We start from the raw sequence: 22,146 nt of genomic DNA on the forward strand, positions 1-22,146 counted from the left end.
GGATTAGATAGGGGAGACAGAGTCATTTTCCTAGGATGAGGGCGTCGGCTTATACGAGGGGACATTGCTGCAAATTGAGGGGTGATAGATTTAAGACAGATGTCAGAGGCAGGTTCTTTACTCAGAGAATGGTAAGGGTGTGGAATGTCCTATCTGCTAATGTAGTTAACTCAGCCACATGAGGGGCATTTAAACCGTCCTTAGATAAGCAAATGGATAATGATGGGATAGTATAGGAGGATGGGCATAGATTAGTTCACAGGTCGTTGAAACATTGAGGGCCAAAGGGCCTGTTCTGCGCTGTATTGTTCTACGTTATAAGGTTAACCGTTTCGGCTGAGATGAGGAATGTCTTCACCCAGACTGTGGTGAACCTGTGAATACACTCCCACAAAAAAGCATACGAGACCAAAACACCACAATAGTTTGGTGATGTAGTGGTTCGCACAACACCAGCTGTCTGCGTAGAATTTGCATGTTCTCCCCATGTCTGCATAGGTTTCTGTCAGGTCCTTTGGTTTCCTCCAACAGTCCAAGATTTGCTGATTAGGTGCATTGGCTGGCTAAATTACCCTGTAGTGTCCAGAGATGTGCAGGTTAGGTTTGGTTAGCCATGGTAAATTTGGATTTTTTTAGGGATAGGTTGCAGCTATGAGTGTGGATAGGATGTTCTTTGGACGGTTGGTGCAGACTCAATGGGCCGAATTATCTCTTTCTGCACTGTAGGGATTCTTTGAGTTTATATTGTATGATTTCATGAAGAAATTGAGCATGTCATTTAATCCCTTTTAGCTCAAAGTAGCAACAGGATATGGAGTTGAATGGTTGACCATGATCATAAGGCTAGAATGGCTGAATAACCAACTTCTGCTCTTGTTATCTATGGTTATTTGGTGAAATGAGGATTGTGTAGATATGTTGAAATCTGCAAAGATATCATAACACTGATATGCAGTTCACTTAGATTGTCAGAGAGTTACAAAGTGTTTATAACACAGCAATTCGGTCCAGCAGATCTATATCAGTATTTTTCAACCTCTGTATCCCTTTGTCCAAGCCTATCAACATATCTTCCCATTATTTTCTAAACTGATTGATTGATTATCTTTCTTCCTCTTGAATGCATTAATTCATTTTAATTGAACTGGCCTCAACTATTCTCTCGTGATAACATGTTACATACACTTATCATTCTCTGGATAGGGGAATTTCTCTTAATTATGATATGTATAATTTGTTTTATTCCACAGTGTGATTAAGGTAAAACAAGCAATAGATTTAAGAGTGTGCTAAAAGTTAACCCATATGGAATAGGAATATTTATTAAATGAGTGTTTTTGAAACTTTAAAAATTCAATTACTAATGGCAGGGGAGATGCATCTGGTCAAAAGTAACAATACAAAAATATCCAAATATATTAATGGTAGGTTTAGGTGAAGAGCCAGAACTCAAAGTGCAAGAAGCCTTCACATTGAACAAGGCATAGCAGAAGATCAAATAAGTCTGGAATAATGATTAGTTTGCAACAATATTGGGAAATCATGTAAATTGTGAGAAGAAAACTCCTGCTTAACAAATATCCCTCTACTTGATTAATAAAGCAGATAACAAAGAAGTTACACATAGAGTTATAGAGATATACAGGATGGAGACAGACCCTTCAGTCCAAGTTGTCCATGCTGACCAGATGTCTTGTATAAATTTGGCCATATTGCTCTAAGCCCTTCCTATTTATATACTCATCCAGATGCTTTTTAAATGCTGTAATTGTATTAACCATCACTTCCTCTGACAGCTCATTCCATGCACACGCCACCCTCTGTGTGAAAGAAATTGCCCCTTCAGTTCCTTTTATAACATTCCCCTCTCACCTTAAACTTATGCCCTCGAGTTTTGAATTCCCCCACATAGGGAAAAGACCTTGTCTATTGACCGTATGAATGCCTCTCATGATTTTATAAACCTCTAAGGTCACCCCATAGCCTCTGACATTCCAGAGAAAATATTCTCAGCCTATTCAGCCTCTCCATACAGCTCACACCGCCAACTCTGGCAAAATCATTGTAAATATTTTCTGAACCCTTTTAAGTTTCACAACATCCTTCCAGTAGGAGGGAGATCAGCGTGCACGCAGTACTCCAAAAGTGGCCTACCTCCTGTACACCTATAATATGACCTCCTGAATTCTATACTCAGTGCACTGACCAATAAAGGCAAGCATACCAAATTCTTCTTCACTATTTAATCTATCTGTGAATCCACTTCCAAGGAACAATGAACCTGCACTCCAAGGTCTCTTTGTTCAGCAGCACATCCCAGGACCTTACCATGAAGCATCTAAGTCCTACCCTGATTTGCCGTTCCAAAATGCAGCACCTCACATTTATTTAAATTAAACTCCATCTGCCACTGCTCAGCCATTGGCCCATCTGTTCAAGGTCCAATTGTATTCTGAGGTAACCACCTTTAGAGTCATAGAGATGTGCAGCATGGAAACACACCCTTCGGTCCAACCCGTCCATGCCGACCACATATCCCAACCCAATCTAGTCCCATCTGCCAGCACCCGGCCCATATCCCCCCAAACCCTTCCTATTCCTATACCCATCCAAATGCCTCTTAAATGTTGCAATTGTACCAGCCTCCACCACATCCTCTGGTAGCTCATTCCATGCACGTACCACCCTCTGCGTGAAAATCTTGCCCCTTAGGTCTCTATTATATCTTTCCCCTCACCCTAAACCTTTGTCCTCTAGTTTTGGACTCTCCGACCCCAGGGAAAAGACTTTGTCTATTTATCCTATCCATGCCCCTCATAATTTTATAAGCCTCTATAAGGTCACCCCTCTGCCTCCGACACTCCAGGGAAAACAGCCCCAGCCTGTTCAGCCTCTCCCTGTAGCTCAGATCCTCCAACCCTGGCAACATCCTTGTAAATCTTTTCTGAACCCTTTCAAGTTTCACAACATCCTTCTGATAGGAAGGAGACCAGAATTGCATGCAATATTCCAACTGTGGCCTAACCAATGTTCTGTACAGCCGCAACATGTCATCCCAACTCCTGTACTCAATGCTCTGACCAATAAAGGAAAGCATACCAAATGCCTTCTTCACTATCCTATCTACCTGCGACTCCACTTTCAAGGAGCTATGAACCTGCACTCCAAGGTCTCTTTGTTCAGCAACACTCCGTAGGACCTTATCATTAAGTGTATAAGTCCTGCTAAGATTTGCTTTCCCAAAATGCAGCGCCTCGCATTTATCCAAATTAAACTCCATCTGCCACTTCTCAGTCCATTGGTCCAGATTCTGTTGTAATCAGAGGTAACCCTCTTCGCTGTCCACTACACCTCCAATTTTTGTGTCATCTGCAAACTTACTAACTGTACCTCTTATGCTCGCATCCAAATCATTTATGTAAATGACAAAAATTAGAGGGCCCAGCACCAATCCTTGTGGCACTCCACTGGTCACAGGCCTCCAGTCTGAAAAACAACCCTCCACCACCACCCTCTGTCTTCTACCTTTGAGTCCGTTCTATATCTAAATGGCGAGTTCTCCCTGTATTCCATGAGATCTAACCTTGCTAATCAGTCTCCCATGGGGAATCTTGTCGAACGCCTTACTGAAGTCCATATAAATACATCTACTGCTCTGCGTTCATCAATCTTCTTTGTTACTTCTTCAAAAAACTGAGTCAAGTTTGTGAGACATGATTTCCCACGCACAAAGCCATGTTGACTATTCCGAATCAGTCCTTGCCTTTCCAAATACATGTACATCCTGTCCCTCAGGATTTCTCCAACAACTTGCCTACCACTGAGGTCAGGCTCACCGGTCTATAGTTCCCTGGCTTGTTTTTACCACCCTTCTTAAACAGTGGCGCCATGTTTGCCAACCTCCAGTCTTCTGGCACCTCACCTGTGACTATCGATGATACAAAAATCTCGGCAAGCGGTCCAGCAATCACTTCTCTAGCTTCCCACAGAGTTCTCGGATACATCTGATCAGGTCCTGGGGATTTATCCACCTTTAACCGTTTCAAGACATCCAGCACTTCCTCCTCTGTGATATGGAAATTTTGCAAGATGTCACCATCTATTTCCCTACAGTCTATATCTTTCATATCCTTTTCCACAGTAAATACTGATGCAAAATATTCATTTAGTATCTCCCCCATTTTTTTTGTGGCTCCACACAAAGGCCGCCTTGCTGATCTTTGAGGGGCCCTATTCTCTCCCTTTTGTCCTTAATATTTTTGTGCAAACCCTTCTCTGTCCACTACACCTCCAATTTTGGTGTCATCTGCAAACTTATTAATCATACCTCCTAAGTTCACATCAAAATCATTTATATAAATGACAAAAAGCAGTCAACCCAGCACTGGTCACAGATCTCCAGTCTGAAAAGCAACCCTCCACCACCAACCTCTGCCTTCTACCTTTGAGCCATGGTGAAATTAGTTGTTCAAATATTGCTAGTAAGGAGGTTTTTATGACAAAGTGGTAGAACATTAAACAGCAGGTGAAGTTGTAATGAGCCAAATGTTGTATTTGTCCGAGGCATAACTCTCACTGTCTAGTCTGCCAGCTGGACAACACTGTTTATTTGAATATCAGGTGACTTGTGGAACATGGTACTGTATCTTGCATTTTTATATACATAAAGTAGGGGCAAAATTTATCTGCTAGCTGTTTTCCTTCGAAGTGAGAAGAGTATATTTTCTTTGATATCTTGCTTCACCTTACTTAATGGAGGCTTTTGCTTCCATTGGACTACAGTTCCAAAGGGACTGATTGGCTGTCACAGTCAGGTGCAAGCGATTCTTTGTGTAAATTCAGATGGTGAATACAAATGCTCATGTAGTGCTGTGATAGTGTTCCTACCTCTGGGCCATAAGACCTGGGTTCAAGTCCCACTTGCTCCATACGTGTCACAGCATTTCTAAATAGGTTAATTAAAAATATCAAGATGGTGAATACAAACTGATCAAATACAGTCAACACAATTCATTTCTGCCTGTGGTGTGCATGTTGGTCATTTCTGAATAGCAATTGGGAATGGGAAACCTAGTTGATTCTCAGCTTGTTGCCTCAGGAATGTGTATTTCTGTTTCAAAATTGACTTAATTATGATGTACCTTCACAAATTTTATGATTGCCATTCAATTATGGCAATGCACAAAGTGATAGTGTGCCTTATTCAGTTCAACTAAGTGCACAATGCCTTTATCCACTTGTTAAAAATCATGCACCAACAGGTTTATTTGTAAGTACTAGCTTTCAGAGTACTGCTCCTTCAGGTGATTAGGTCCACTTGGAAAGCATTTATAGTTTAATTAATGGAAAATTCTGTCCAAGAGATATTATATTGTGCCCAGCTCCTCAGCGTACTATGGTGGGAGAGCATTTTTTGTCAAGCTTCATTGAATCCCCAAAATGTCATTTTGCACTTTGGGGTATGCTATTCTGCAAGATTGTTGAATCAGTACCTTGTTTTGGAAAACCGACAGGTTTCAGGCTGACCAAACACCAATTTAACCCCCAGTTTGAATCAGACTGTTCCTGGCAAAAGCCTGTGTTATGGAGCTGCTTAGGATGGACTTCAATTTGCATCCCTTGCAAAAACATATTCCAGTTACCCTCTTTTTTTTTCCCCTGCTATAACTATCTTGAAACTCCTTCTGTTTGTGAAGAATCTGACAGGGAGGGATTTAATCACTCGGCAGCCAAGCTGCATCTTAGTGTTTGTTTGAAACTTCTGTTGGTAAGGTGTCTGCTAAATAACTTTGACAGTCTTGTTGAACAGAATTGCTGTGAAAGTCTTTTGCCTTCTCACTGACGTTGAAGCTGAAATCAACTGACTTGAACTTGGGACCTCCCTATTTGTTAGTTGAATTTAGCACCGACAGTAGAGCTGCATTAAGAATTCTTGCGGTTCTGGGAACTTTTGCAATACCGTCCCCCTGCCTCCTGATCCATTAAACCACAAACATGTAAAAATGCATGAAGAAGTAATCTCGTAGAATGTTGATAATCTATTAATAAAGAAAATCGTGTAGCATTATACTGTGCATAAATGGAATTGCTTAATTGTCTCATTGTCACAAAGTTTACTGTAAATACTTTAATCTGTTTTGTAACAAATATCTACTATTCACCTTAACTCGATTCAGGGTTCAAAACACCAATCCAATATTTTCTCACCAAGAATAATCCAAGAAGCATCTGCCTCAATTTCAATCAGAGAATTCATACTTAGCCACCGTCAGTTAATTGTATAATCTTAACTTAAATTTATTTTTGAGGAAAGAATAGCTAGAAATAGATATGATCTTCCTACTTCACGTTTATTGAACATTAGCTGGAATTTCAATCAGAAGACGTGAATCTTGTATCTATTATGAATATTTATGTCTGATAGCTATGGGCTAAAATACCTCTACTTCAGTTTTAAGTGGCACTATTTGGTGTCATTGTTAAAATCAGCTCAGTCTACTGTAAATCATGGAACTGTCACTGTTGTCTCAACATTCCTTCATTTTTGATCACTGTGAATCAAAAATGTGTGATGTGTAAGTCACTTGTCTTCAGGTCGCTTGTAGCACCATGGGAGAGATTAGTCTTTTATGCGGATGATATAAAAATCGAAAATTCAAAAAAATGTTCAGCTTGTCAGGTAGCATCTGTGAGGTTGAATTTAAGTTTTTAGATCAATGATATTCATCAACGCTGGAAAATGTGAGTGGAATGATTTTTAAGTAAATGCAGGTCTAGGAAATGGAAAACTACAGAATAGAATGAGGACTGTAATGATGTGGAGGGCAACTGGTGGTTAGAAAACAAAGAGAATAACTATGCAAGACAGCATGGGGTGAAAGTGATCATGTGAAAACAAAAGATAGGTCCTGAGGAAGTGTTAAATGTTACAAGAAAATAGCAGAAAATAAAGGGCAATGTGGAAAATCTGGCAGTTAAAGACTGTCATGATCAAGAAAGGTAGGTAGCACTTAGGTATGTGGGCCACTTTGCCAGCCTTCAGGAAAGGGACGAAGTGAAAGGGTGAATCTGTAACCATTATTTGGGAAGGTTGCCTTAATTGTGTGTTCTATTGAGGGTGCCATATATAGAAGGGCTCCTCTTTTGACTCGAGAACCTGGGTACAGATCCTGCTTGAGTTAATCATTGCATTACTGTTGTTGGGGTTTATTACATCTGGAAGTAAATGGTCAGAGTTTTAATGGGCAATGTGTTTATTCAGCATGCATGGTTTTATGTTAGGTATGTGGAGCAAGCCTAGGATCTAATTAATTGCATTAGATATGTTAGAAGTAATTTCAGACAATCTCCTACTGTTTTCATTGTTTGAGGCTAGGATTGGGAGAAGAGTCCATTTGGGAGGATTAGATGCAGTTCAGAGATTTATTGTTTGATAACTGGTTCAATGTTCAGTGATTCCCAAAGTTTATTATTTAAGTTTAATATTCTACTCTGTTTGCCCTGTTTGAATCAGTGAGTTGAAAAGTGTGGCACTGGAAAACACACATTACGTCAGGCAGTATCTGAGGATCAGGAAAGTCGACATTTCAGGCATATGCCCTAATGAAGGACTTATGCCTGAAATGTCAACTGTCCTGCTCTTTGGATGCTGCCTGACCTGATATGCTTTTTCCAGTGCCACACGTTTTGACTCTGACTCTACAGTATCTGCAATCCTCACTTTCTCCTAGGTGAATTAGTAATTAGTTAATTGTTCATGATCTAGGTGAGTGTCATAGGATAGTCAAAAAGAGAAGAGGTAACACAGCATAAATGTTTTGACTAATTGCACAACAGAAGTAAAGTAGCATGTCTCATACAAATGAAACAATCTATAAGATTGCTGCGTTTTTCTGCTATTTCAATATTATGTTAGGCTTTTACATATTAAGACTGCATTATTTCTTTCCCTCCTGGTGTATTTGAGGTGCTCTGATAATTTCACAAGTCTCAGCTATCCTTTGGCATCTTGCTTAGGCACCGAGTATGAAATTTGTTTTCAAATGTGAGAGGTGTCATATCCAAACCCGATTCTCCTCTCACCCATCCATGTGCATCCATACTTCCCAGCAAACGCCATTCAAAAATGATTCTAGCCAATTTCTATTTCACTTCTGCCTTCCCACATAGGCTGTTGGGTAGTTGTAGGTTCCATCTTCTGCAAGATCAACTAACACCACAAAATCCAGAATTGAGCTATAGTACCTTCCTGATTTGTGTGGTTGAGTAGTATATTCAGCAGCATGTTTAACTTAATAAATCAATACATATATTTAACATGTTAATAACAAAATCAGTATCATACTTAAGTTTTGTATTGTAAAATTTCTTGATCAATTTTATTTTTCTTTGGCTATTGCTCTGTTTATAATAATTACTCCCATATTTCTCATTCCCACATGCTGATCATATCAGGCCTCTCATCAATCAGATGTCTGCTTGTATGAGCTCAATTCCACTTTTATGCTCTTTCAAATGATTGCTGGCGGATTGAGTGACAACAACCATAACTAATAGCTTTCTCTCTTGCTCTGTCTGTTGAAAATTTCTCCCTATCTCGCTCCCTCCTTTTATTTTCACCTCTTGATGAAAATATAAGTTGAGACACTTTTTCTTTCTTGATCATAATACCATGTGTTTGTAATGAAACCTGCCTTCCTTGTGTTATATGCTGTGGCATCATAATGAAAAGATTCATGGAGTTTTCATCACTGAAGTAATTAAGACTTCAAACTCACAACCTCTACCATCTAGAAGGACAAGGATAGCAAGAGCACTACCACCTGCAAGTTCCCCATTCACTATCCTGACTTGGAAATATATCACTGTTTCTTTGGTGTCATTGGGTTAAAATCCTGAAATTTCCTTCTTAGCAGTATTTGGTGTACAGACACCAAATGGACTTGAGCGGCTCAGGAAGGCAGTTCACCACCACCTTCTCAAATGCAACTCGGAGTGGATAATAATTGCTGGTCCAGCCAGTGATGCCCACGTCCTATGATGATTATTTAAAAATTCCATTGTTTTATGAATATAATTTTATCATTTCCCTAAACAGATCTTTTGAATTGTAAATCTTTACCTGCAATGAATTGTCCAGTACGCATACTGCAAGCTGGATGACGTAGATGTACAATGCAAACTCTTGTGATCTGACCTAAAATATTTCCAGTATCCTCAAAGTGGTCTGTTTTCCCTGAGAGAAATTAGATTGTGTAATGAAAATTTGAAGGATGAAATTGGGCAGATTTACGTGTAAGTATATAGCTGCAGAACCATATAAGCTAATAGTGACTTGATAAAAGCATTTCTGACTGTGCTGGACAAGATTTTTGGGATTGATATGCTTTTCCTGGAGGTAACTTCTGGACATAACATGGCAAATAGAGAGGGGAACGTGTTGTATTCCTAATATGAAATGTTTTGACTTGGCTTTGTCCCTATTATTTCTCATTGTAAAGTAGATTCCAACTGTACATTTGTGGATAGGTGTTGCATGGAGAGACCACATGCTTTATTACAAACAAGATTAGAAAAATCTTAACTATCATGGGCTGCTCTCATGCACCTCCTGGTGGTCAGTAATACTGAACTAAACTTAAAAGATTACATTGTTAAATTTGTTGAGCCATTTTGTTATAAAAGCACACACTATATTGCCATTCCCTCTGCCACTGAGTAAATATCCTGGAACTCCATTCCACATAGCACTGTTGGTGTACCTACAAGTTACTGCAGTGCTTCAAGAAAGTGGATTACTACTTGCCCCTACACCAGGGCAAATGGGAATGAACAGTAAATGGTGACAGCCTAGGAAAGAATATATTTTTAAAAGCAGGCAAAGGATTTGATTTGTTAGCACTCTTGATTGGTGATAGCCTAGAACGAAGAGGGAGGTAGAAGAAAAAGTCTTTTGAAAATACTTCTTTTTCCATGTATGATTGTCCATCATCTTAAATACTACAAAATTCATTAACAATTCCTGTTCATTTGCATTGTGACACTTTTTATTAACAGTCTGTGTCAAGTTCCGTGCAGGGACGGTTGAAACTCTCACTGGTGTGGATCTCATTGGCTGAAAACAGGTTTCTCTTTATTGCTACTGTCATGAGTATTTATTATTCTTTTATTTTGTACAGAACAAAGAACAACGCAACAGGGTCAGGTGTATTTTCTGCACACACAGACTGGGGTGAGCACATGGCACGATCCTCGAGTACCCAGGTAAAAGAAGCCTGGCCTAATGGGTCTACTTTATTGATGGAGAGATTTAACAAAAGGATAATGGTTTCAGTTTTCATCCCAAGGTGTTTATAAGGACCACATCTTCAGATTCTGCTAAACTTGGCATATGAATTTGGAGATACTTCTCTATTTCTGGCTTGCAGTTTGGTTTGATAGGCAAAAAAAAATCATATTGACATTTTTAATGATTTGAGTTTTAAACATGCTTAAACTCTTTAGTCAGAGATGGGGATGTTGGCTGCATTTCCATTCATTACTACTACCATACTGAAGCAGTCTGTATCAGCATGCAGAACTGAAAATGTGTTGCTGGAGAAGCGCAGCAGGTCAGACAGCATCCAAGGAGCAGGAGAATCGATGTTTCGGGCATGAGTCCATCTTCAGGATCTCCTGCTCCTTGGATGCTGCCTGACCTGCTACGCTTTTCCAGCAACACATTTTCAGCTCTGATCTCCAGCATCTGCAGTCCTCACTTTCTCCTCAGCATGCTGAACTACCTAGATAACATTCAAACTTGGACAGATGAGTTGCATTTGTGTCACACATAGTTAGACAATGACAATCTCGTCAAGAGTGAATCTAACCACTTCCACATGATGATCAACAGCATTGCCATCTCAGAAACCCACACCATCAACATCCCGGGAAATTATATTTGACCAGAAACTTAACTAGATGAGGAATGTAAATACCATTGCTACAAAAACAGGTTAGATACTGGGAATTCTGCAGCAAGTATCTCACCACCTGACTCCCGAAAGGCTTCCCACCATCTACAAAGCTCATCCAGGGGTGTCATGGAATATTTCCCATGCAGCTCCAGCAACACTCAGAAGCTTAGCTCCACCCAGAGCAAAGCAGTCTGCTTGATTAGCATCCCTATTGTTGACCTTAAACACTCACTTTTCCCTATCATCCACACACTGTCACAACAGTGTGTATCATCTACAAGATGTGCTATAGTTGCTGTAGTCAAACTTCCCTCCACATCATCTTCCAATCCTGCAAACTCTACCATTTGCAGGAACAATGGCCACAAAATCCACTTGTAGTATTTCCCTCCAAATTACCCACCAATCTGACTCTTGGAAATATGATGCTTTGCCTCACTGTAACTGGATTGGATTGAAATGTGAGAGCTTGTTTCCTTACAGTACTGCAGGTGTGACAACACTCTAACAATTCAAGAATGCAGCTCAAGCAGTTTGCATGGGCACACAGTGGCCTTGTCAGATATACTTGTTTGCCGATTAACGAATCTACCATTCATTGTCCTGTCAGTGCATTTCAGATTCTAGCTACACATGCCATTTATAAAACAAAAAGATGTCGCCATTGATTCTTTTGCTGTTTACCTTAATCAGTATCCTGTGGCTCTACTAGTAGGTCCAATTTTTCTTTATTTACCGTGTCTAGACTTATCATGAGTTTGAACATTTCTATCAAATCTTGCTAATCTTCTCTTTTCAAAGGAGAACATCCCACCTTCCATGGATTCTTCGTTCTTGTAAACCTAAATTTGAGAATTATCCCCTTGATCAAAGTTTGTGAAAAGATTTGTAGCTCGGGTGCTCATTGTTGTGGTTCTGTTCGCTGAGCTGGGAATTTGTGTTGCAGACATTTCGTCCCCTGTCTAGGTGACATCCTGTGAAGCGCTTCTGTGATCTTTCCTCCACCATTTGTAGTGATTTGAATCTGCCGCTTCCGGTTGTCAGTTCCAGCTGTCCGTTGCAGTGGTCGGTATATTGGGTCCAGGTCGATGTGCTTATTGATTGAATCTGTGGATGAATGCCATGCCTCTAGGAATTCCCTGGGTGTTCTCTGTTTGCTTGTCGTATAATAGTAGTGTTGTCCCAGTCAAATTCATGTTGCTTGTCATCTGTGTGTGTGGCTATTAAGGATAGATGGTCATGTTGTTTCGTGGCTAGTTGGTGTTCATGGATGCGGATCATTAACTGTCTTCCTGTTTGTCATATGTAGTGTTTTGTGCAGTCCTTGCATGGGATTTTGTACACTACATTGGTTTTGCTCATGCTGGGTATCGGGTTCTTCGTTCTGGTGAGGTGTTGTCTGAGAGTGGCTGTTGGTTTGTGTGCTGTTATGAGTCCTAATGGTCACAGTAGTCTGGCTGTCAGTTCGGAAATGCTCTTGATGTATGGTAGTGTGGCTAGTCCTTTGGGTTGCGGCATGTCCTCGTTCTGTTGTCTTTCCCTTAGGCATCTGTTGATGAAATTGCGGGGCTCGTTTTTGGCGAATACATTGTATAGGTGTTCTTCCTCTTTTTGCAGTTCTGGTGAGCTGCAGTGTGTTGTGGTCCTTTTGAATAGTGTCTTGATGCAACTTCTTGTGTGTGTGTTGGGGTGGTTGCTTTCGTAGTTCAGGACTTGGTCTGTGTGTGTGGCTTTCCTGTATACCTTTGTGGTGAATTCTCCGTTTGGTGTTCTCTGTACCATCACGTCTAGGAATGGGAGTTGGTTGTCCTTTTCTTTCTGTCTAGTGAATCGGATTCCTGTGAGTGTGGCATTGATGATCCGGTGTGTGTTCTCTATTTCTGTGTCACACTCTCAGGAATCTGATCAATAATCCGGAAGCAGCAAATTCAAACCACGACAAATGCTGGAGGAAAGATCACAGAAGCGCTTCACAGGAGGCTCCCAAGCACTGAGGATGTCACCTAGACAGGGGTGAAATGTCTGCAACACAAATTCTTAGCTCGGCGAACAGAACCACAACATTATCCCCTTGACAAAACCTTGCTATTAATAATGGCTAAGTAGAGACAAAGCAACTCTGAACAAGGTTGGAGAGTGGATCTACCCAGACTGCTGACTCAAACCAGCTGGCACCCAACTAAATAATATTTTCAGCAGAGATCTAATAATAGGTTAGCTACTTTTAATCTTGATTAAAAATGTGGTGTGGCTGTGAAGAGGAGAAAATTGTTTGAAAGAGAGAGAGAATGAGGTTGATTAGAATTTTTGTAAAGGCTTTGAGTACAAGTGACAAGCAGATTGGAGGAGGGACCTGGATTCGAATCCCACCTTTTCAGATGATGGAATTAGAATTTAATCAAAATCTGGATTGTCGGTTGTTGGAAAACCCCATCTGGTTCACAATTGTCGTTTAATGAAGACCTTACCCAATCTGACGTATGTGACTCCAGAACCATAGCAATGTGGTTGACTCTTAACTACCCTATGGGCAGTTATGGATGGGCAACACTTGCAGGCTCAAACAGCAACTCCCACATTTAATACATGAATTAAAAATAATTTAAGTACCTACTTTTAGAAGTGTAGTGGAGCATAAATGCATAGATAGGTGTTTTGTGGTAAATGTAAAATGTTTGTTGAAAAGTTAGTTTCCATGTTCCTGTATATTTTGATAAGAACTACTAGTTGGATATGAATGTGAAATACTAGAGTATTTGCTTTTAGTGGACTTATTCCTTGGGATAAAGCCACTTGGCTAAGATGTACAGCTAACATGTAGATTAATGACATGACAAACTGGTTTTCAGGCCTGTGCAGGTTTTAATGAGCTTGTATCTTGGGACACTATAGGCTTATAACAGAAAATACTAGGTTTTTGGAATGCTCTTGTCTTTCTGACATTATGGAATTGTATTCTTTATACATTTAATTGGTTTGGCGTGAAGTAAGCGAAGGTAGCTGTCTATGTTTTGTTTTGCAGGGATCTTAGCAACGTTAATTGTGAGGAACTAGGGCCTTTGCCTCCGGGTTGGGAAATTCGCAATACGGCCACAGGAAGAGTCTATTTTGTTGACCACAACAACAGGACAACACAGTTTACAGACCCACGGTTATCTGCTAACTTGCATTTTATTTTAAAGTAAGTAACCGAACAACTTTTTGCCACTGATTTCCCCATTCCCACCCACCTTTCTCAAAATTTCAAAATGAATTTCAAATATAGTTTATGGATGTCCTATTATTGAAAATGGTATTGTGGGTTTTTCCAATGCAGCTGTTTAAACAGCACTTGAAAACAGATATTAACAGCAAGCTGGAATCGTTTGAACGTACGGCTTTTAGCAAATTTTCAATAAGAAAGAATTGCCAACTGCTCTGATTTATGTCAAGTCTTTCAGACGATTCACATATATGTTTTGTTACCAAATGGTTTCTCTTTCATATCCTGCCCTTTACTCGTCATATCTCGCTTTGAGGGAAAAAAAAAGGACTTTGTTTGACGATGATCCCATCTGATTGTTCAAATAAATGTGCTTAACATTTCTCTTTGGTGGCAAAACATTAGGTGTCTGTCGCAGTTTCCTCCTGTGTAGAAGAACTATTTGATCTATGATCTGATAGAAATAACCAGTAGCAAAATAGGGTAGAGTTTCAGTATCAAAGATCTAAAAGCTGAAAAATAGCTAAGCAATTTGTACCAAATAAAACTTCCCAGTACTGTTGATTTGAAATTGGCAGGGCAAGTGTTTAAAACCCAAGTGAACACAGATTTGTGCAGTCAATGAACTTAAAGAATGAATCACCAAACAAAAGAACGTGCCAAATGTAGTGCAGTCACTTAATAAGCATCCATTGACTGGACGATTTGCTTCAGAAGCAAATTTCTCTTGTTGAAAAGATATTTGTGTATGTTGTCATGAAGAAGATTGCTTATACTCGACATACTGCATTTATTCTTGATACTACAATGTCAGACTTGTGTTGAGGCACCCAGTAATTGGTACATCCAATAACTCAATTTCTGAACTTATTTCTAATCATGCAGAAAATACCGTACAGTGCAAAAAATGCATTTGCGTTATTTTAGTTTTTGTGGAGGCTAATAGTATACCGAGTATGAACTTTGGAGCATTTGTATAAAGGGGAATTTTTTTCTGACTTTTTTTCTCAGTTTAAGAGTTTAAGCCAGCTACCTATAATGACAGTTCAGATTGTTAACCATGTTCCAAAACAGTGATCAGAGTTTTTTGGATGAAGGAAGAAATAGCCATGTAGCATTTGTCTCAGAAGGATTTGCAAATCTTGTCATTGAATTGTAACTGCCAGCCACTAAATGAGGATAAATTTAAAATGCTTAATATTAGAACAAATACCTAAAAAGGACCATATGTTAACTATAACAGTCAAGCAACAATATAAATCGGGCCAAACATCAAGGATTACCAATGGAAATTCGCTAAATCTATCTTTTTCATGATTATGTACAGAAAAGGCAATTGATAACTGGATTGCATTAGTAGTAATAGAGATGGCTGAAGAATTTGCATTTCTGCTGTGCAAGAAATTCATAGAAACACTATCTGGAAAGCAACGTACCATTCTGACCATTTAATTCTCAAAGTTGTATGTTATTTAGAGGGCAAAAATGTTGGTAATGGAGGCCATTGTACCTACCAAGATTGGCTGTAGAAAAAAACAGTTGAATAACTTAGGATTATATACTTTGGAATAGATTGCAAAGACTGATTCTAAAATCTTTTAACTGTGGTGATGGATTCAGTGATGAAGGGGGTGCACATTTGAAAATCACATTAAAAGTTAGAAGTTGGTAGAACATTTTCCATAAAGGCTAAGAACATTGTCAACGAAGATAGTTTGAAGTTGCTGTGCAAATGTAAATTTCTATAATCTCAAGGAGAAAAATTATTGAGCTGAGTGCTGCAATGGTGACGAGGTGAAATTCATCTATGAAGGATTTCTTTGGCCTTATGACCTATCACTTCCTTTTTAAATAAAAAAAACAATGTTGTGGTTTTGCGACTAAAAGTGATCATACATTTTAAAAAGTTGTGCTGTAACCGTATTATTCAGGGTATACCTGATTATTGGTTATGATTGTTTTTCCTCATTGGGTCAGAAAATATTCATCATCTTGATGAATCATATATCAGGCTTGAAGAGCTAAAATGGCCTAAACTTGCTCCAATTTTTAAATTTAAAGTTCAGTTTAATTTTTAACAAAATAGTTCTCACCTAGTAGGTCCTGTAAACATTGAGATGTTGCTTTTTACTTTACTTCTTTATATTTTGCACTAAAGTATGCCATGAAACATTAGAATTGAAGAGCTTCAAGTGAAAAATATTAAGTGGGTTTTTTTATAATTAATTCCTGTACTTTTTTTTGTTTTAATTTCTTTATCATGGGTACTGTGCTACAGGAGGGACTCGAACCAAGGACCGAATCTACATTACCAACACACCAGGTGAAGTAATGAGAGCACTGCCTGAAAGATGAATAACTTCACTTTTTCCAAAGCCACTTCCTTGATCAGAGATGTTTGCATTAAGTGGGTGGCTAGAAAAGAGAAAATAATGTTGCAGTAATAATATATCTGGTCTTCAAGTGGAGATGAACTCTGGGATAGGTATCCTTGGCTCTATTTAAAATTAGTCCGATCATAAAATACCCCACATTTAGCAAACATGACCTGACTGATCTTTTGCAAGGGGTGGAGTTGTATATTTGGACTTTGCTTTTACTGTGGACCAGTGAGCAAATTTCAGTAAATGTGAATTTCAGAAGAAAAAACTCCTAAAGTAAAAATCAATAATTTAAATGAGCATTTCACAACAATTGTAACCAGAAAATGCTAAGTAGCAGAGCTAATTAGTAAATTTTTTTGCCTTTTTGCTTAAGAAGCAGAGATGGAGACAGCCAGACTAGGCCCCAAGTCCTGATGACTAGGAAAGGATGAGGATGCCAGACAAAACTGAGGAGTTGGCTTTAATGAGAATTGATCTTCATTTGCCTCTTACGATTCACACAGAGTCTCTCTCCCACTCATGCATCTATAACTGTTCCACCACATGCATCTGTTCCTGTTAACATACCTTTCAACCCTTCTGCCATCCTAAAAGTACTCTGCTTTTCTGCCCTACTACAAGTGCTGTTGTCCTTCCTGCCCTTCCATGTGTAAGAACCATCCTTATTCCAACTCCTCAGTTTTTGAGTAGGGTGATGTCTGCCTTAACTCTTTCACCTTTTCCATCTGTGACATATCTTGCAATGTTCAGCAAATCATGGGTTCCAATACTCCATTCCCTCCGCCATCTGCCCAGCAATTTTGATCTTCTTTGCCTCACACCCATGCTTGATATGTGGAACCTCCGCTCCCAACAATGAGGAACCTCTGTATTCTGCACTTGTTCTGAGCCCCTTTCTCCTGCACCCACCCAGCTTGAGGAACGTGTGAGTCCAACACCTGCCTGACAACAGTATCTGTGTCTCAACCCATTCTCTACATCATCTCTTAGCACCCTCAGCAGCCTCTGCCTCATTGTTGCTTTTCCAAGTGCACATGCCTCAAGCTGGATGAAGTTATTAATGTTGCCATGCAGTTGTAGGCTTACTCGTAATCCTATCGGCAACAACAACAGGAGAGAAATATTTGATTGGAGGAATGTTTCCTGCAAGGATTTTCCACTTGTACTTTCTATCTTTGGAACATTAGTGGTGGATTGCATAAGGACTGCCAAATGGACAAACTTGTTGTCCAGTTATAACATTTTGAGAGTTTAGAGAACTGACTAGGATAAGCTAACGTGAAGATTGACCTTGGACATGAGAGATAATATGGAACAATCCTGTTATGTACAACTAGCTGGAAATATGTTGCTAGCTCCCAAATGTGAGAAATCAGAAAATAGCTAGTTATGATTCATGTGTTGCACTTCCAAATTCTGAATTGAAGATGAAACTGCCAAAAGTAAAAGGACTATGGTAGGGTGTTGAAGTTTTAAGAAAGCATTGCATTGACTTAGCTGTTTCCACTGACTTAACTTTCTTGCCGCGAGTGGGTTTGTTGCTGTGCAGATATCATGGTGTCAATTTTCTGTAAACTAAGTCATGTTGTTTGTCTTGTGTTTCACTTCGAAAAATTATTTTAAAATTGGGATTATCTAATCGCTAATGGAGCAGTTTTGCAGAACACACTTCAATTTTGGTACTTCTGAGCTGCTGCAAAATGAAATAGTTACAAAGTACTCAAGGTTAGTTCAGAAACAGGTAGTCAATTGTGGGTAGATAGAAAATAGGTTAGGTTTTCATTAATGTTTAATGAGTAAATTTGTACAGTGTCCTTATTCAAAAAAACGACATTAAATGGTGATTGGTAGAGAATGTTCCAAGTGATTTAAAGCATTTTGTAAGTGGATATGCTTGTTCAAAATAATTCAAAAGTGAATTATATTTTTTGAGTCTTTTGTTGTGTATTAGTTGCTTTTTCAAAGAAGTTTAATGAAGTAGCGTATGCCAGAATTTCATTGCTGACTAAGACAAACGGGAAAACTTTGAGAAAAAGATAGATAAAATCTAGAGCAAGCAGATTTAAGAATGAAAGGTTGTCAATCATTCTTTGAAATTAAAATGTGCTGCTTTTGGAACTCATTCCTCCTGGATATAAATTTGATTTCAGTGCTTCTATATGCAAACTATAGTCCTGATGGGAATGATTGTAGATTCACTTTAATTTCTAAAAGCTGTGGCCTATCTATGGCTTGCATGATTGACTAACTGTTTTAATGATCTTCAGCAACAAAAACAGAAATTGTTGGAAAATCTCAGCAAGTTTGGCAGCATCTTTGGAGAGAAATCTGAGTTAATGTTTTGAGTCCAGTGTTCATCTTCAAAATCCATGTATCTTCAAGTTTGCCTAGCTTTTTCGTGTGACGTGTTTTTGGAGGTGTGACATAAGATGTTGTTGCAGTCCAGTTGCGACTTCCATTTAACTCAAAGTGCTGTACTGTCTCTTTGAAAGAAGTATCCATTTCCCTGTTTTACCACAGTCCCATGGTTTTTAAATTTTCAATTATATGTCCAGTTCCTGTTCAAAATAACCACTTATTGAATCATCTTGAATATTCGTTCATATGTTGAATTTCGGGTTTTCATAATCATCTTAAAACTGATTCATTCGTTTCCCTTGGTTTTACCCTTTCCCACGAACTCTCAATAGTTGCATCTGCACCTTAGTTGCATCTGTTATTCTTATGTTGCGTAGAATTCCTTTTGGTCGACCTTTTGCTCTTTTTGGTTGAATAGGTCCAACGTCTCTTCTGGACTTCAATAATGAGTAATAGTTTCTGGAATTCAGTTCAGTTTGTCATATTGATAAGTTATGAAGTGCTGAAGAGCCTGTGTAATGCTCATGTTGGTCCCAAAAACCTGGATAAAATTTATAAACAAGGCTGACAAATCTGCAGTGCTTGCAAGAATTCTGAAGATGTCAATCTTGTGCAGTCAAGTGAAGAAAGAAGCACCATGTGAATTATACCCTTTCAATGAACTGGAGTTAACGAATTGTGAATTTTCAGAATGATTTTGTTAATTCACTCTGGTTCTCTGTGCAGATGAAATGTACTTAGAAATCTAATGAGGTGTTGATCATACATTTTAATGTAATTTTTAAGCACCAGGTTAATACCTAAAATAGTTCCATCTATTGGTAACTTTATAAAACACCTAAATCATCTACTCACCAATATTTTATCTTGCACTGATAGGAATGAGTGCTGTTACTTGAGTCCAACTTAGCAGTTTACTTTTCTGTCAAGCACTGAGCATGGCCCATTGATCATTTTACTCTGAATTGTATACACTTTTGTTTGAACAACTTGAGAGAGTTTTTTTTTGTCTGAACCCAGAGTGAAGAAAATTATTCTGCTTTACTGATAGAGTTCTCATGGTTGCATGTCCAATAGCAAGGCAAACAAAAGAGTTGAAATGCAAGAATATAGTTTTGTGAAGCTTTGAAAAGATATTCCGTTTAGTTGTTGTAATTTTTATGTTAGAGAGAGGTGACTGCTGTAAAAGGCTATAATCATAGCATGTGTACGTCATGTAGCAGAATCTAAGAACTTTTTAAAAATGTTTGAGATCAGTTTACACGTGCGTGGTCAAATACTTTGAACATAAAAGTTATTTCTTCTTCCCGTCTGGATCCGCATTCTCCAACCCACCTAAACCCACAATTTACTCTTCTATAGTTCAAACTATGCAGGTGTCCTGTTTCTAAAAACCTGTGAATATCTCTCTGTATTTGGCTGCTAGCAGATGTGGAAGTATGTTCTTGGGTAACTTGCTGTTTGATTATAAATATTTTTCTTCTTCTACCACTGCCCCCAAACTTCCCACCACACCCTGACTTGGAGACTGCCTAGCTTCCATTCATCACTACTACTGCTGATGAAACAGTGCCAGAGTTGGTCAACATAGAGTTGTAGGCTCAATTCTCTGATCTACCAAGTACAGTTTCCTCATCCTTTATCACAAGTTAAATTGTTGTTAACAGGCATTGCAAACATATGTGTATGTATTTATTTAATGTTTAATTGTACGTAATGTAAACTGGTATTCTTTAAGTCAATGAAATAGCCAAAGCAACAGATATTTGAAGGAAGAGTAATGGTTATGGGCTCAAGGAAAAATTGTTTATAATAAGAAAAATTCTGTGGCCTGAAAATGCAGACAGTTTTCGGTAAATAGTCAGACACCACAGTGGCTGAGGGATGCTGCTTTATATGCTTCCCTTAGCAGAAGCATGTAATAAACATCATTATGAAAAACCACTATCCTATCTTGATGACTGTCTGCTTATCCAAACTTTATTTTCACTTGTCTCAGTGGACCTTTTCCTGGGCAGACTCCAATTCTGGTAATCTAAATGGGAACCACAAGCAGCTTATCTGTAAATCCATTTATTAAGGGTCTAAGTCCATAAATACTATTGACTTTAAGGGGACTTCGTTCCTTCATTCAAATTAGGTTTTTCACTCTGTTCTCCCAAGTACCAAGCACCATTTTTTGGCGGGGACAGCAGACAAGTAACCTGGCCCCAGGCCTCTTCTGTTATTAACTGGCTGCTGACAGACACATTAGCGTGTCCTGTGTTGACTTGCCCTCCAATTTTCCTTCATTCCCCCCTTGTGCAGGAAACATGTAATTTTGATTCATTGCAATCCCTTAATGACCTAAAATGCAGGAGCTTTTGGCACTGTGCTGGTACTTTTTAATGTACCTTCCCCTTTTTGGTGTAGTTTACTGCAATTTTTTTTGGTGCTGAACAAATACAACGTATGAGGACAATTTGAATCGATTAGGAGTTCAGAAGAATGAGAGATCTCCTGGAAACCTATAAAATTTTAACAGGAGTAGATAAAAGAAGGAGGTTGCTGATTTTAGTGGAGTCCAGAACTAGGACCACAGTCTAAGGATTGAGGGGAATCCATTTTGGATTGAGATGAGAATTTGTTCACCCAGGTGGGTCTGTGGAATTCACTGTCTCAGAAAACAGTGAAGGCAAAAACATTATATGATTTCAAGAAGGACTTGGATATCGCACTTCGGGCTAAAGGGATCAAAGGAAAGCAGGAACAGGCTGATGAGTTGGATCATCAGTCCTGATCATATGAATGGCAGAGCAGGCTTGAAGGGCTGAATTATTTAGTCCTATTCCTATTTTCTGTGTTTCTATGTAAGGGAAATTTGTGGGTCTGCACTACCTACCCCCTCACATTTAATACAGAAAGCTGGTTCCGCTCATGCATAGTTAAATAAACACACAGAGCTCCATTCAGTAGTTTCCAAATGTTAGTGAAATGCTTTAAGTTCTTAATGATGGGAAATCACCCCGTCAGCCCTTTATCAACTTTGTAAAGAATCCAGACAGTGTGCTGACCTGCCTTTAACAAAGTTTCAGAACTCTACTTCATAACTGGTGCAGAACAAAAGTAGTACTAAGACCATCCCCTTTTAGAAGCCTTTCATTCTTCGAAGCAGGGCAAATCACTAGTTTGACAAAATTAAAATTGCATTTACACAGCTCATTGCAAAAACAAGTTGTTTCAATGCCATCTGAAGAAAAGGTCTTTG

The 22,146-nt window shown here is 38.9% G+C and overlaps 1 protein-coding gene across 3 annotated transcripts in view; it reads left to right on the forward strand.

Moving 5' to 3' along the window:
• The window catches only part of smurf2 (SMAD specific E3 ubiquitin protein ligase 2), a 295,636-nt gene that overhangs the window by 208,762 nt on the left and 64,728 nt on the right, over positions 1-22,146 (forward strand). For 2 of the 3 annotated variants that reach the window (XM_060844755.1, XM_060844756.1), the window contains 3 exons: positions 10,179-10,263; positions 13,978-14,136; positions 16,436-16,480. In XM_060844755.1, the coding sequence (XP_060700738.1) occupies positions 10,179-10,263; positions 13,978-14,136; positions 16,436-16,480 (289 nt within the window). The remainder of the gene's footprint in view (positions 1-10,178; positions 10,264-13,977; positions 14,137-16,435; positions 16,481-22,146) is intronic. The other variant, XM_060844757.1, reaches the window with a different exon arrangement.

Source organism: Hemiscyllium ocellatum, chromosome 25, assembly GCF_020745735.1.
Source record: "Hemiscyllium ocellatum isolate sHemOce1 chromosome 25, sHemOce1.pat.X.cur, whole genome shotgun sequence".
Classification (NCBI taxonomy): domain Eukaryota; kingdom Metazoa; phylum Chordata; class Chondrichthyes; order Orectolobiformes; family Hemiscylliidae; genus Hemiscyllium; species Hemiscyllium ocellatum.